Raw genomic sequence first — 15,017 nt, 5'->3', positions numbered from 1 at the left:
TGCTCGCTTAAGGAGCTTGAAAAGAAAAGCCTCTGGACTTTTTTAAGTTGCTCAAAGACGTTTCACCTCTCATCCAAGAAGCTTCTTCAGTTCTAAGGGTGAATGGTGGAGAGTCCCAGATTTAAAACCCAGTGGGAGTTTCCCCCCAAAGAGGGACAAAGGACCCCCTGATGATCCTCTACCTAATCACACGAGCCAAGGTGTGAAAGTGGGCGTGGGTCCCAATCAGCCAGGGTTTCGGGTGAGCTCATTGTGAAACCTGGCCCGAGCCTATCATGTGATTTCCTGAGGTCAGATGGCCCAGGGTGTGAGTGGGCGTTAAGGCGTCTGGGAAGGGATCTCAAAACTGGATTATAGATGGCAGACAGCTGGTGTCGTAAACCACCACCTCTGTTCAAAGATGGTCGCTCACAGTGGATGTAAATGGTTTCTTTCACTCCTCTTTCTATGTTAACATAGAAGAGCCACCTCCACGGGACAAGACTCAGCAGTTCATCTGCATCTAAAGGACAAAGGTCACTCTTTCGAGGATGCCAACGTTCACATTTTGGACAGAGGACAGATGGTTTGAAAGAGCAGTGAAAGAAGCCATTTACGTCCACTGTGAGCGACCATCTTTGTTTGCTCGTGTTTAGATGGGAACACTGAAACTGAGGACTCATCAACAAACACTATCAAAAAGATGAATTTGATGGTTTCAGGTTCTTGCTGGTTGGTCTCCAAGCAGCTGACTGACTGTTAACATTTACAAGATTTATTTAGTAATTTATTTATTTAATACAAAAATAAAAGATACAGTTCATAAACATTAGTGTAAAATATTATTTTTTAGTTAAAATGTAGAAATGCAACTTTACTACAATTTAAAGTATTTCAATAAAAGGGCATCTTTCATCTTAGCTTTGAAATCAAACATCTGTTTATAATAAACAGGTTGAGAAAATACAGCATAAATGATAATAATAAATTCATAAGTCTACTTCATTCAAAACATATCTTTAACTTTTAACTTGAATTCCTCTGAGGTTAACTGTAAAGTTCCAGCTTCTATAACATTTATTTGCCTTCAATAACAAAGTCATTAAATGAATAAAACTAAAAACTAATTTCAGCTAACTGAAATAAAATAAAATAAAATAAAATATAGAGGAAGTATCCTTAGCTTCATTGTTTGTTAGTTTCTTTAAAACTATCAAAATTTGCCTCGGGAGACTTCTGTGGACATGTTTTTTCAGACTTTTAATTTCTACTTGACTGTGAGTCAGCTGCTTTAAAACCAGCTTTGAGTAAAGACTAAAGCCAGCTTTAATGTTCAAAGACAAAGAGACACACATCCTGCAAGCTGAAGTGTATAGTTCACACATCACTCAGGTTTTACCAACCGTTAGTTCCTGTTGGGCGTTACAACTGCTGCGTACACACACAAACACTCACGTGCACACTGCTGTTATCTGCAGAGGAAAGTTAGTCTCCTGTAGCTGCAGCTCATAAATCCTTGTTATACAATTTCTTCTGTGTAAAAATACTGAAATTAGTATTATTTTTTTAATGCACTTTTTATTAAATTTTCAGATGTGCAACTCTGATTGATTCCAGGTAACAGCTCAGCTTTTTCTCCTTGCCTAGTGCATCAAGTTTGGACTTGTTGGTATGAACACGTTCACTCAGCAGCACACGCCTCTGTAGAAATGTGATGACAGGAATAATCTGTTTATCATTGTTATCTAATGTGATTAAAACACAGAACAGAGTCGTGAAGATCAGGACATCACTGCACTGAATAAATGATTAACAGATTTCAAATAGGACTCTGAGTTCTCATGAGGCTCCGATTAGCTCCACAGTCATTGACTGCATCAATCAAACTGCAGGAAAAAAATTACTTATTTGATGTGTTTTACACTGGGGAGTCTCATGCTTTACTTTTACTCACTCTGTGCTGTTTTATGTGACATGTCTGAGCTTGTGTGGTGTTTTCAGTTCCCAATAAACCCTGGATTAAATGGGTGGAGAAAAAATTAAGAAAAGCCAAGGAGCTTTTGAAGCCACACAGCATGAGTTAGGACAAGAACACATTGAGAAAGTCCGGGGTGTGGAGACAAGATTCTTTATTCTCTGACAAATTTCAACAAACTGTAAGTTTCCCTTCTTTTTTCCTTTATGTTATTATAAATTATCGACTGGACCCAAACACTTTGATGAAAATCATCATCAAATGATGATTTGATTCATTTCCTCACACAACAAACTGTTTTTATTTCCGGTCTCTCCATTAAAGTCAGTGTGTAATGTTTTCCTGGCTAACATCAGCTGTGTGCAGTTTAGTTCCAGCACAAACAGCACAAATCTGCCGCTCCATAGTTCACGGTAACGGACTCGCAGCTGTAGCAACGAGGCCGAGTGTGTCCGCCATTCTTAGTTACGTTTATATTTGTGTACTTCTAGTTTGCTTGTGAGTTCAACTCAGGTGCAGTGTTTTTAGCACTTTTACCTCCTTTAGTGTCACTGTGTTTAATATTTACACATGAGACACCTGTCAGAGCTCTTATGCTAACCTAGTCAGACAGCATGCTAATGCCAAGCTAACGCTAAGAGCTTTGAAAGACACACGTAAAACCAAAATTGTTATTTTCAAAAACTCATGTATTTTATTAGAACTTTAGCTAAAAATGAGAAAATATAAGAGAAAATGTAAGTCCTGTTAATACAGAGGTTCCCAAAGTGTGGGGTGCATGCACTAGGGGGGAGCACAGAGCTAACGCCTGGCCGATGCCGTATGACAAAAAAAGAAAACACTTGGACACTGCCAGGATAGTGGAGAGGCTTTTGACGGGGCTCCCACACAAATGCAAAGCAGCGGTTGAAGCATTGTTTAATATGTTTCCAAACCAACTTCCCTCCAAGCCAAAGACTAGGAAATATGATGAAGCATATCTTGCCTTTGGCTTCACCTGCACAAGTACCAAGGTAAGTCTCCCTGACAGAATTTGTTTCCCCTGCATTGGGAGCACACGCTGGGCTGTCCAAACAAACACATTCATGATTTTTAGTTTACAGACATTTCTTATAATGACCAACTACTCCTGAACGATGTTAGCTGTTTATTCAGTAAAGTTAAGTGGGATACAAGTATTATCACGGTGATCCTGCCACGATTTGTTACCCCTGTCTTGGACAAAGAGTATCCCACAGCTGTTTATGTTTTTTAAACCATTTTGCACAGAGATGCATTTTTTTTGAAAAAATGTATTGATAGCAATGCTGAATATTATTACACAGGAAAAAACAACTGCATTTAAAATAATTACACGCTGACGCCTCTGCCTTTCTAAATGGAGAGACAGTAACTACAGGATTATCTTGTAAAACAAAGGCGGGGCTAGCAAAAACAGTTTGGGAACCACTGTGTTAATACAAAAAGGGCATCATTCAGAAATTTGTACACAGTTCATTAAATACTGAACTAATGTGTTTATTAATTCACACTGGGACGCTTTGAGAAATTCATAAAGAACAGGTCAGTAACACGTGTGTGCTGTTTAAACTATAATATTATAAATGTAGAGGTACTGACAGCTTTTATTTCACTCTGCTGTTTAGCTGTGTTTGTTTGTTTTTTAAAACGATCTGTTAAAGTTCTACATCAGGAAATAAATTTAAGTGACAATGCAGATAAAATTAAATCTTAAATATCTCGACCACTGGTTGTTATTCTAACTTCTACAAAAAAAGTCACTTAACACTTTTCTGAAAATCCCGTTCAATATAAGCTGACAGCGACACATGAAAGTGTTACTCTTAAAATACATGACTGAGAAATTTGTTAGCAGTATAGAGTGACAGGGGTCCGGAGGAGTGACTGTGTGGATGAGGTATAATCCAAAACAGCAACAGCTGGTTTAAATAGCAAACTGTTGAAATGCAAAACTAGAGACTGCAGGAAGGCACATTATTAACCAGAAATTTACTCATGGTAACTAGTTTCCTTTTTTTGAATCAGTCAATCAAATAAGTCAACAAATACGGTGCAGAAAAATAAATGAGTTTAAAAGGAGAGAGTTTTTGGAAAAAAGAAAACATACATGTATAAAGAGAAGTGTTATCACTGTGCAGACTGATGTCATTAAGAGCTCAGAGTCCAGAAACAACAGCAGCAGAAGGCGATTGATGAACATTAAACATCAGCCTGTATCTGCAGCAACAGTGTTGGTATCCAGCAGTGACATTTGACCTTCAATGGCATCAAATGATTTATTTTGCTTCCTCCAGTCTGATATTTGCTAATATGTTCAGATAGTTTTTTGAGTCAATGTATACAATGAAATTTTTAACAATGTGTTAAATATCTGATGACGTTATCAATATCAGCTAACCCTAACCCCATCCCTCCAGAGTTTGAGAGAGAGGAGAGTAGGAGAGCTAGTTTAAAGGAGCTATTATGGCTCAATATAAGCTCTGAGATCAAAACCTGAACTCACACTGTGAATATGACCGAAGCTTCCAGGCACAGTGAATCTGTGTGTCAGCGACACTGCTGTCTGACTGCATACAGCTGACAGTGAGATGAAGCAGGAAAGAAGCAGCTGATATTTGGACAGCACACATGATGGAAAGGAGGATTTAAGTTGATGTGCACATGAATGATTTGTGTTTCCTCTGCAGGTGAAGGTAGAAAGTGTGTGTGAGCTTATGTGGATGTGAATTAAGCATCATGGATCAGTGTGAGGACAGAGAGGAGGGAGTCCCTCCCTCTAAAACCACTCTGTGTGGGGAACATGAGAGCCAGACCAAAGCTCAGAGGTGAGATGGCCATCTTTAACTGTCCATGACTCTTCTCCATGTCACAGCTCAGCACTCACATCACTGCTCCATCATTATTCACAGGAACCAACATGGACCTCCACCCAGCTCTGTGTCCTTAAAGAGTGATGCATCTAAAGATGAAGCCATTAAATTTAAAGCCCAGCAAGCATCTGCTGCAGAGAGGTGAGATGTTACTAACATCAACTCTTTGATGTTAGTTTGGTGTCTGATTTAAACACTGATTTACACTGCCAACACTAGTTTGGGGTTTCCTTCTTGTGTAGCAGTTTTAATTTATTGTGCAGTTGTGGGCGATCGTGGCTCAAGAGTTGGGAGTTCGCCTTGTAATCGGAAGGTTGGGAAGGTCGAAAGGTTCCCGGTTCGAGCCCCAGCTTGGACAGTCTTGGTCGTTGTGTCCTTTCCATCTGACTGCACACTCTTCTCATGTCCGACCTTACCATAGGAATGGATCCACCACAAAAGTATTCGAAGTCTTCAACAGGTTCTGTGGCTGCAAATAAAAAACACATTTTCTTCTAACAGGATCCATGGGACACCTGCTGAACCTGAACCTGATCCCAGCTTTGTCTCCCTAAAGAGTAACTGGTCTTCAGATCGTCCAATTAATTTTAAAATCCAGCGGGCATCTGCAGCAGAGAGGTGAACTGTTATTAACATGAACACTTTGAGAGCTGATTTGACTATTTGATGTTGTTGGATATAAACTGCAGTGCAAATACATCATTCCCTCAATCCCATCTCCGCAAAGCATTGGTTTCAAAACAACTGAAAATTCAATTAAGCCATCAGGAAGTGATGCTCCTGTTTGTGTTTTCTTCTATCAGTCATGTTGTGCTGTATGTTGGAGGAAGTTAGAGGAGGTGCAAAGATTTCCCTTTAACTCATAAGACTCAGAGCATCAAAAATGACTCAAACACTGGGTATTATTTTTAACTTTTACAAACTAAAGTCAATCTCCACTTTTTTGACAATCCACTAAAAATTGAAATCATTCTCTAAACTGCTAAAATGTAGAAAGGAAAATTTAGCTGATGAGTCTTTATTTTCATTTCGTTCAAATTTAATGATGCCCCAACTTTTCTGATAGTCAGGGTTTTGAACAGAAGATAATTTTTATTGTCATTATACAAGTTTATTCTTCACATGGTTATACTGCAGGATCACAGTGGCGGTATGGAGTTATGACTCTCCCCTCCTCCCTGAGTGTCAAAGAGGGGAAAAAACGGGTTTAGGGTAGAGCTAGGTGATAGAACGATAACGATATGTATTGCGAAATAACTTTTTCTCGATAGAAAAATTAAACTATTGCGATAGGCCTCATCTCTCTTGTCCTCTAAAAAAAAAAAAGAACAGCCAATCCAAATTAAGTAGCGCAGAGCCGAACCAATCACAGCCGCAGCGTCACGTCACATGAATTGTTACGTGCAGCAGAAGTGCCAAGGCGCACGTGTATTTGTGTTTGCAGCCGGGCCGCCCGGGTAATGAAGGAAATGAGTTTGCAGACTAGAGAAAAATCAACCGAGAGCATGAGCGAAGGTTACCGAAGAAAAAACCGAGGATGGTTCCAGAGATTATCGAACGGAAGGGCCATAGAAGTTCCGTAGTGTGAAGGTATTTCGGCTATTTCAAGTCTGACAAAAAACAGAGTAGCGCGCACTGTAAATTGTGCCAAAGGCAAGTCTGGAAATACAATAAACCGGTGCATGCTCAATCTCTCACTGGAAGTGCTAATTCGTCATTCGGCTTTTGTCAGACTAAAGTAACTGTTAAAACTGTTTGAAAAGCTGAGCTATACAACAAGGAGAGATTGAGAATTTCCTTTTAGTTCTCAGTTTATTTGATATTGACAAAAGTTAGTTCGTTTTACAGAAGAACAGACAAAATTGACTAAGATTTATTTTTAGAATTAAAATTTTGTTTCTAAGTGGAATTGACAATTTAGTAGTCTGTTTTGTTTGTTCTATTTTGAAACTTAAACGCTTTAGAGGCTGCCTTTTGTTTAGTTTGCAATATTTGGCTTTATTTATCTGAAACTGAAGTCTCATATTCCTTAAGTACATCTACCCTGTTGAACTTATTATGGGAAATAAATATTTAAATCAAAACAAGCTGCAGATTATTTCACATTTTACTCGTAAGCAATGGCACATTTAAATCTTACAAATATAGTTATTTGGCTTATATCGTGATGTACATCGTTATCGCCTGAAATTAAAAAAACATATCGTGATATGAAAAAATCTTATATCACCCAGCTCTAGTTTAGGGGGTAAGGCAAGTTGAAGCCCTTTTTACACTAGGACCTGCCTACTCACCTTAACTTGACTTGGTTTTGACAGTTTTCTATTACAGTCGAGGACTATCTATTGCACAGGTGTCGAACTCCAGGCCTCGAGGGCCGGTGTCCTGCAGGTTTTAGATGTGTCCTTGATCCAACACAGCTGATTTAAATGGCTAAATGACCTCCTCAACATGTCTTGAAGTTCTCCAGAAGCCTGGTAATGAACTAATCATTTCATTCAGGTGTGTTGACCCAGGGTGATATCTAAAACCTGCAGGACACCGACCCTCGAGGCCTGGAGTTCGACACCCCTGATCTATTGTGTATGGGGTCATTGTAGCAATGCATCCAAAAGCCTGTGAGATCATTTCTGTGCGACATGAACACCACAACAAAGGAGGGCGTTGAGGTAATAATATAACGCTACTTGGTATATGACTTTATGTCTTGGGCATCATAGTGGGTTTCTTTTTTACCAAAATGAAAATGGCAGTTTTGATTTTAGTGAAGGAGACACCCCCATGACTCATAAAGTGACTCCCCTGACTTAGCCAATCTTCGTCATGCAGTGTGTTGACATCACATTTTCTGATCGCCGCGGATCACTTTGTCATTCTGCGATGCTGCACAAGCTGTACAGGAAGTCTATTTCAGGTCTATGATCCATATAGATATATATCATCAGTGCTATGATGTCACAGTCAATCTGCACACAAGAAGAAAGACAGTCATTTTCTGCAACATTTACACTGCAAAGCAATATTATGGTTAAGCCTCTTAGGTCACCGCTAATGGCAGCAGGAGAGTACTGACTGTAGTTATCAGGAAAGCTATCTATTTTATGCAGGGCGAAACACAATAATGAAAGAAGCAAACTAATGCATAGCCTTTCAGTAAATAGTAAATCCTAATCTGTATTTGAAAAAAGGCAGGACTTGATTGGTTATGATGTAGGTAGTACGTCTTCTAAGGATGTTCTACGACACTGTGGTGGCATCTGCTGTCTTTTATGTTGTGGTCTGCTGGAGTGGTGGAATGGCAGAGAGGGACAGGGGGAAACTTAACAAACTGGTCGGGAGGGCCAGCTTTAGCGGTCCACTAAAATCCACTGAGCAGACTGGGGAGGAGAGGATGTTGTCTAAGCTAACATCCACCATGGACAACACCTCCACGCCCTCTGCATGAGACTGTATGAGAACTGTGCAGCTCGATCAGCAGTAGACTTTTGTGTACACGCTTGAGTACATATCTCTGTACATTTTCATCTGTACATATGAATGTTACTTATGTATGTAGGACTATAACGCAGAGTCATAAATACACAGTCCATTTAGTCATTTAAGCAAAGGTATTACACATAGAACACAAAGTAACATTGCAAATCACTCTTTGGCACAACATCGGGATTATTTCGTTATTTATTTATTGATTTATTTTTGTGTTTATGCGAACAATATGCCTGATTTGCGACTTTCTGCACTTCTATTGGTTGTTCAAACAAACGTCACGTCACTCCGAGGTCAAAGTTCAACATGGCAGCGCTCCTCAGCGAGCACTTTTTATTGTATTGTTCTAAAAAAAAAAAAAAACCCAAATACTGTATTAAGTTTATTTTTTACCGGTAGTGAACTGTAGTGCAGCCTACCATTTCCACACGCAGGCGTTAAGTGCACTGGGCAGCTCAGAGTATAAGATATGATTTCCTTCTTGAGCTGACATACATTACACAGTGCAGGAGAACGATGACGTCATTCTGACATTATAAACAGTTAACAGTTTGCTCATTTCTTCCGACGCTGTACCACTAACGTATACACAGTTACATGCACAACATTAGTTTGTGTTAGCTAACATGTTGTGAGGGGATCGTCAGTCGGCCACCATCAGAACAACAACCAGGGCTGTGTCGGTGGCTGTGTATGAGCGCCACCCATTTTTCTGAGTGAAATATCCGCATAAACATTCATTACAGTTTCTCTCCTCCGCTGTACTAAGTGTAACTTACTGCCAATATCAAATATACCAGTGTTATTGGCAGGCGGCTAGCATCTGTAACACAGCTCCGCTTAACTGCCTTGAAAAACTATGAAATAGTAGAACAATAAAATAAAATGCAACGAACCCATCTGGGAAGATCCTGCGATCAACAACAGTTAAAACGTCAATTCACCGAGTATACTGTAACATCATGAAACACGTTCATTCCTATATAACATTATAAGCTAACAAGCATGCTAACAGCTAACCGTAACTGTACTGTAACTGTTTTCCTGTAAAAATAAGAGACGCCAAAGTATCTCTCTTTTTTTACTCACCTTCTGCTCTTCCATTAATAAAATAGCATCTTCTGGGACTCCTCGGCCACGCATAAAATCATTTATATCCACCATGTTTAGTGAATTAGGTCTCCACCTGCACACCTGGACACATCCCTGTCACTGAAGATGGATGCCTGCAGGTGCCCACCTCAAAATTCTGAAATTAAAGTCAGAATTCTGACTTTAATCTCAGAATTCTGAGAAAAAAGTCAGAATTCTGAGAAAAAAGTCAGAATTCTGAGATTAAAGTCAGAATTCTTTTTTTTTTTCTTTCCAGTGGCCCTAATCGTCATCCGTACAAACTGGACACATCGCTGTCAGTGAAGCTGGAAGCCTGCAGGTGCCCACCTCAAAATTCTGAGATTAAAGTCAGAATTCTGACTTTAATCTCAGAATTCTTTTTTTTTTTTTTCCAGTGGCCCTAATCCTCTTCCGTAATATTCTCTGTCATATAGGCCTGCATGATTAAACTTTCTGAATCCTTTATCATCTGCAACTGAAAATAGTTGTGGATGATCACTATACCTTTCTAATGTGAGGTTGTTGTCCCTGGCTCTTTCTCTCTCTCTCCCTCCCGCTCTGTTTCTGTGCTACTGAGTGTAACTACCAATGATTTAAAACATTTGACCCTGAGGTTCTCTGAGGATTGGTGGTCAGCAGAGCAAATAAATGTCAAAGCAAAACCCAAAGCTAACATTTCAACTCTCCCTGTGATCAGTTAAACTATGGGTACTCACATAAATAGCTGACTTTGCCAAATGGACTGGATCTTCATTCTGTCTTGACTGAAGTCTTTATGATTCCTCCACAGAGTGGACCAGCAGAGCTCAGAGGCTCCCAGTGGTCAGACTGCCCAGCACCATCAAACACACCTGGACTCCATATTTATGGTCTGCGCATTTACAACAACTACTTTTACATCTATTCTGTTCACAGTCATTTCCATGCTGCTCTTTGTAGAGCAGTGGGTTGTCAGTGTGTCCAAAATGGATCTTATGTTTGGCTCCATGATTTCAGTCTCATTGGATCATTCATAAAGTATTCTGTTTCAGCTGCTGGAGGACAACATAATCACTTTTGTGAAGAATGAGCTGAAGAAAATCCATAAGACTTTTAATCAATCATCCTTAGTGTTCGAAAGTAGTCAGAAAGAGGATGAGATTTCGGAGGATGAGGATAAAGAGCTGAGGAGGAGCACCAAAAATGCTTTTCTGGGGATCACACTGAATTTCTTGAGGAGAATGAAGCAGGAGCAGCTGGCTGACCATCTGCAGAGCAGTAAGATGATTACTCTAAAGATATAAGTTGCTTCTTGACTGGAATATTTACTGAAGTCTACCTCATTAGTAGATAACTGCTTCTTTGTTTCTTTAGGAATTGTCAGTGGATTTTTTCAACGTCATTTCAAGTCTGTCTTGAAGAAGAAGTTCCAGTGTGTGTTTGAGGGCATCGCTAAAGCAGGAAACCCAACCCTTCTGAATCAGATCTACACAGAGCTCTACATCACAGAGGGAGGGACTGCAGTGGTCAATGATGAACATGAGATCAGACAGATTGAAACAGCATCCAGGAAACCAGCCAGACCAGAAACAACAATCAGACAAGAAGACATCTTTAAAGCCTCACCTGGAAGAGATGAACCAATCAGAACAGTGCTGACAAAGGGAGTGGCTGGCATTGGGAAAACAGTCTTAACACAGAAATACACCCTGGACTGGGCTGAAGACAAAGCCAATCAGGACATCCAGTTCATATTTCCATTCACCTTCAGAGAGCTGAATGTGCTGAAAGAGGAAAAGTTCAGCTTGGTTGAACTTGTTCATCACTTCTTTACTGAAACCAAAGAAGCAGGAATCTGCAGCTTTGAAGACTTCCAGGTTGTGTTCATCTTTGATGGTCTGGATGAGTGTCGACTTCCTCTGGACTTCCACAAAACTGCAATCCTAACTGACCCTAGAAAGTCCACCTCCATGGATGCGCTGCTGATAAACCTCATCAGGGGGAACCTGCTTCCCTCTGCTCACGTCTGGATAACCACACGACCTGCAGCAATCAGTCAGATCCCTCCTGACTGTGTTGGAATGGTGACAGAGGTCAGAGGGTTCACCGACCCACAGAAGGAGGAGTATTTCAGGAAGAGATTCAAAGATGAGGAGCTTGCCAGCAGGGTCATCCCCCACATCAAGACATCACGAAGCCTCCACATCATGTGCCACATCCCAGTCTTCTGCTGGATCACTGCTACAGTTCTGGAGGATGAGCTGAAAACCAGAGAGGGAGGACAGCTGCCCAAGACCCTGACTGAGATGTACATCCACTTCCTGGTGGTTCAGGCCAAAGTGAAGAAGATCAAGTATGATGGAGGAGCTGAGACAGATCCACACTGGAGTCCAGAGAGCAGGATGATGATCGAGTCTCTGGGAAAACTGGCTTTTGATCAGCTGCAGAAAGGAAATCTGATCTTCTATGAATCAGACCTGACAGAGTGTGGCATCGATATCAGAGCAGCCTCAGTGTACTCAGGAGTGTTCACACAGATCTTTAAAGAGGAGAGAGGACTGTTCCAGGACAAGGTGTTCTGCTTCATCCATCTAAGTCTTCAGGAGTTTCTGGCTGCTCTTCATGTCCATCTGACCTTCATCAACTCTGGAATCAATCTGCTGGAAGAACAACAAAGAAAAAAACACAAATCTTTCCTGAAGACTGCTGTGAGAAAGGCCTTACAGAGTCCAAATGGACACTTCGACTTGTTCCTGCGCTTCCTCCTGGGTCTTTCACTGCAGAATAATCAGACTCTCCTACGAGGCCTGTTGACACAGACAGGAAGTAGCACACAGAGTAATGAGGAAACAGTTGAGTACATCAAGAAAAAGCTCAGTAAGAATCTGTCTGCAGAGCAAAGCATCAATCTGCTCCACTGTCTCAATGAACTGAATGATCGTTCTCTACTGGAGGAGATTCAACAGTCCCTCAGATCAGGAAGTCTCTCCAAAGGTAAACTGTCTCCTGCTCAGTGCTCAGCTCTGACCTTCATCTTACTGTCATCAGAGGAGGCTCTGGATGTGTTTGACCTCAAGGAATACTCTGCTTCAGAGGAGGCTCTTTTGAGGCTGTTGCCTGTGGTCAAGACCTCCAAAAAAGCTCTGTAAGTAAATATGTGATCGTCACTTCATTCTTAAAATCTTGATTCTACTTTAAAAAAAAAAAATCAGGCTTGATAAGGTTCAAAGAAGCTTGCCTTGTAAGTAAATAGTAAACAACCGCTGCCTAAGCAAAAACCCGCAGGGATCCATTATGTGTCAGGAGTATTGGAACAGTTGAGGGTTTGTTTTTTTTCCATTTTGGCATACTGTATTAGCACACTTGATCTAAATTCAGACAAAACATTCAAAATCCGAGTAGAAAAAGTTATATTTTTTTTACTGTAAAACCCACAAACATTCTTTAACAAATCATTTTCATAACTTGAAATGTAAATAGAAATTGTAGATTTCTAAAAATTATGCACGTGTTTTGGAAACAACAAAGTTATATGGTACTATTCACCTAAAAATGGCTTTTTTGGAGCAAATGTCACATTCAGCAGTATAACTGACACACAATACAAAACAATAACTACACAACACACTAACTATAACCTCCAAACACGCTAAACGTCACTAATGTCTCACACATGTCTGCAGTCTCTCTTTCTTTCGCTTGCCCGCTTTCCGTTGCAGGTGTCCCTCCTAAAACTGCCCCTTCTCCCTAAACAACCAAGTGCCACATGTTGCCATATCATTTTTTTGATTGGTTGACATGGTAAACTTGAACACCAATAGGGAAGGGGTGTCTTTTTCTTTTTTCACTCGCTAGCGGAGAGTGTTTGCTAGCGCTGTCTGTAGAAAATGCAGTTTATACCGTTCTTCCCCTGTAAACACCACTGTTTTGTTCATAAAAAAAACCCCATTGCATGTATTTTTTTTATCATAACTCTGATTTTACGTGGCCCATCAAACAATTCAAAAACTGGTATATAGTTTGAAGTCTGCATGTTATGCTGAGTGAACGGACTCTATGGCAGAACACACAGAAGCGCAGGGAATGCAGGAAGTGCTCTTAATTTAGAGTGTCAGAATTATTTACACAGGATGGGAAACCAGGGAAGGGGGCTGACACGAACTCAGAGGGAAAGGGGTAATCCGCGCACACAGGATCTATGGAAAAAAGCAAAACTTTAGGGGAAGATACCGAACAACCGATAAGAAGTGCTAATAAATATGGGAAGAGTTGGAGAGCTCACTTGTCACACTGGCTGTACAGGCTCGGGTGAGGATCTCTGGGATACGAGAGTAAAGCTGAGATTGATCTCTGTAGTGGCCCCAGAAATATGGCTTCACGAACAGCTGACAGGCAAGCAGGTGGTGGATCCAGCTAAGGATACAGGACAACAGGTAAGCAAACAAAATCCAAAACATGGGTTGGTCATAATGCACACCGCGGAAATTAACAAACACGTTACCACTTGGGGAGGCCACAATACTCGACACAAGACGTCTGTCACGCTGCTCCTAAATAACGCTCCATCAAATGACGTCTGATGTACCGCCAGTGTGCCAGCATCCTGTGACACACCGCCCCACCTACCTGTGCTGAAAACAGAAGCAAACCCATGACACCACACCAGAGAAACTCCTAATACCGCACTTTCGACCCAAGTTGAAGTGGCTGAGTCGCTGCTGACACCAGAGGGTTAAACTGAACAATTTTATACAGCTAGTGTTTAATTTTGGTGTTACATGATGCAGATAATTAGGATAATTTCTCAACAGAGATATTCTGCTGTAAACTTTGTTGTTGTGGATGTTTTTTGCTGTCTACTGTCATATAACACAATCAGGTTCTAAAATGTGAAAATGCATCTAAGAAGGTTTTATTTATAATCATGTCTTTAGGAGGTTTACTCTTTTCTTTTCCTTTTTTGCATTTAAAATCTAGAAATTGAAGGACATAGAGTCACAGTGACTGCCCTTTATTATCCAATCAAAAGACATTGGGGCGTTTAGGGAGGGGGTTTTGAAGGGAAATGAACCAAACAGCTTTTTTTTTTTTTTTTAATAAATGAATTTAGAAGCTACACCAAGGCCCAGTATATGCTACATAAGCATTATTTAAGGTAAATCTCTGTAATTGGGTTTCTACAAATTTTAAGATTTTTTGGCCTTCAAGACTTATATTTTTTTAGTTTAATCATTTAGTTAATCTTAATATTGTTTTTTGTTTTTGCTTTCTTTTCAGGCTGAGCAGCTGTAACCTCTCAAAGAGCGGCTGTGAAGATTTGTTGTCAGTCTTCAGCTCGCAGTCCTGTGATCTGAGGGAGCTGGAGCTGAGTACCAACAGCCTGAGTGATTCAGCAGTGAATCTTCTGTTTGCTGCAGTGGAGAGTCCACATGCCAAACTGAATATTTTAAGGTCAAATCAATTTTTATTCTGTTCTGTTTTGTTTGTTTTTACTTACTCACAAAATTATCAGTTAAACGATTTAGCTAATAAAGATCAACTCTATCCATTTACCGTTGCTCTTCAGCATTTTTAAGAAGTTAAAGTTCCAAAGT

The 15,017-nt window shown here is 40.3% G+C and overlaps 1 protein-coding gene across 1 annotated transcript in view; it reads left to right on the top strand.

The window, feature by feature from the left end:
• The first annotated feature begins 4,711 nt into the window (after positions 1-4,711).
• Positions 4,712-15,017, top strand: part of LOC135932637 (NACHT, LRR and PYD domains-containing protein 14-like) — a 42,575-nt gene continuing 32,269 nt past the window's right edge. Inside the window, exons 1-6 of the mRNA XM_065470137.1 lie at positions 4,712-4,800; positions 4,885-4,986; positions 9,701-9,763; positions 10,235-10,313; positions 10,476-10,701; positions 10,798-12,568. Of these exons, the coding sequence (XP_065326209.1) occupies positions 4,712-4,800; positions 4,885-4,986; positions 9,701-9,763; positions 10,235-10,313; positions 10,476-10,701; positions 10,798-12,568 (2,330 nt within the window). The remainder of the gene's footprint in view (positions 4,801-4,884; positions 4,987-9,700; positions 9,764-10,234; positions 10,314-10,475; positions 10,702-10,797; positions 12,569-15,017) is intronic.

Source organism: Pelmatolapia mariae, linkage group LG3_W (genome assembly GCF_036321145.2).
Source record: "Pelmatolapia mariae isolate MD_Pm_ZW linkage group LG3_W, Pm_UMD_F_2, whole genome shotgun sequence".
Taxonomy (NCBI): Eukaryota; Metazoa; Chordata; class Actinopteri; order Cichliformes; family Cichlidae; genus Pelmatolapia; species Pelmatolapia mariae.
This window is presented reverse-complemented; position numbering and strand designations above follow the sequence as displayed.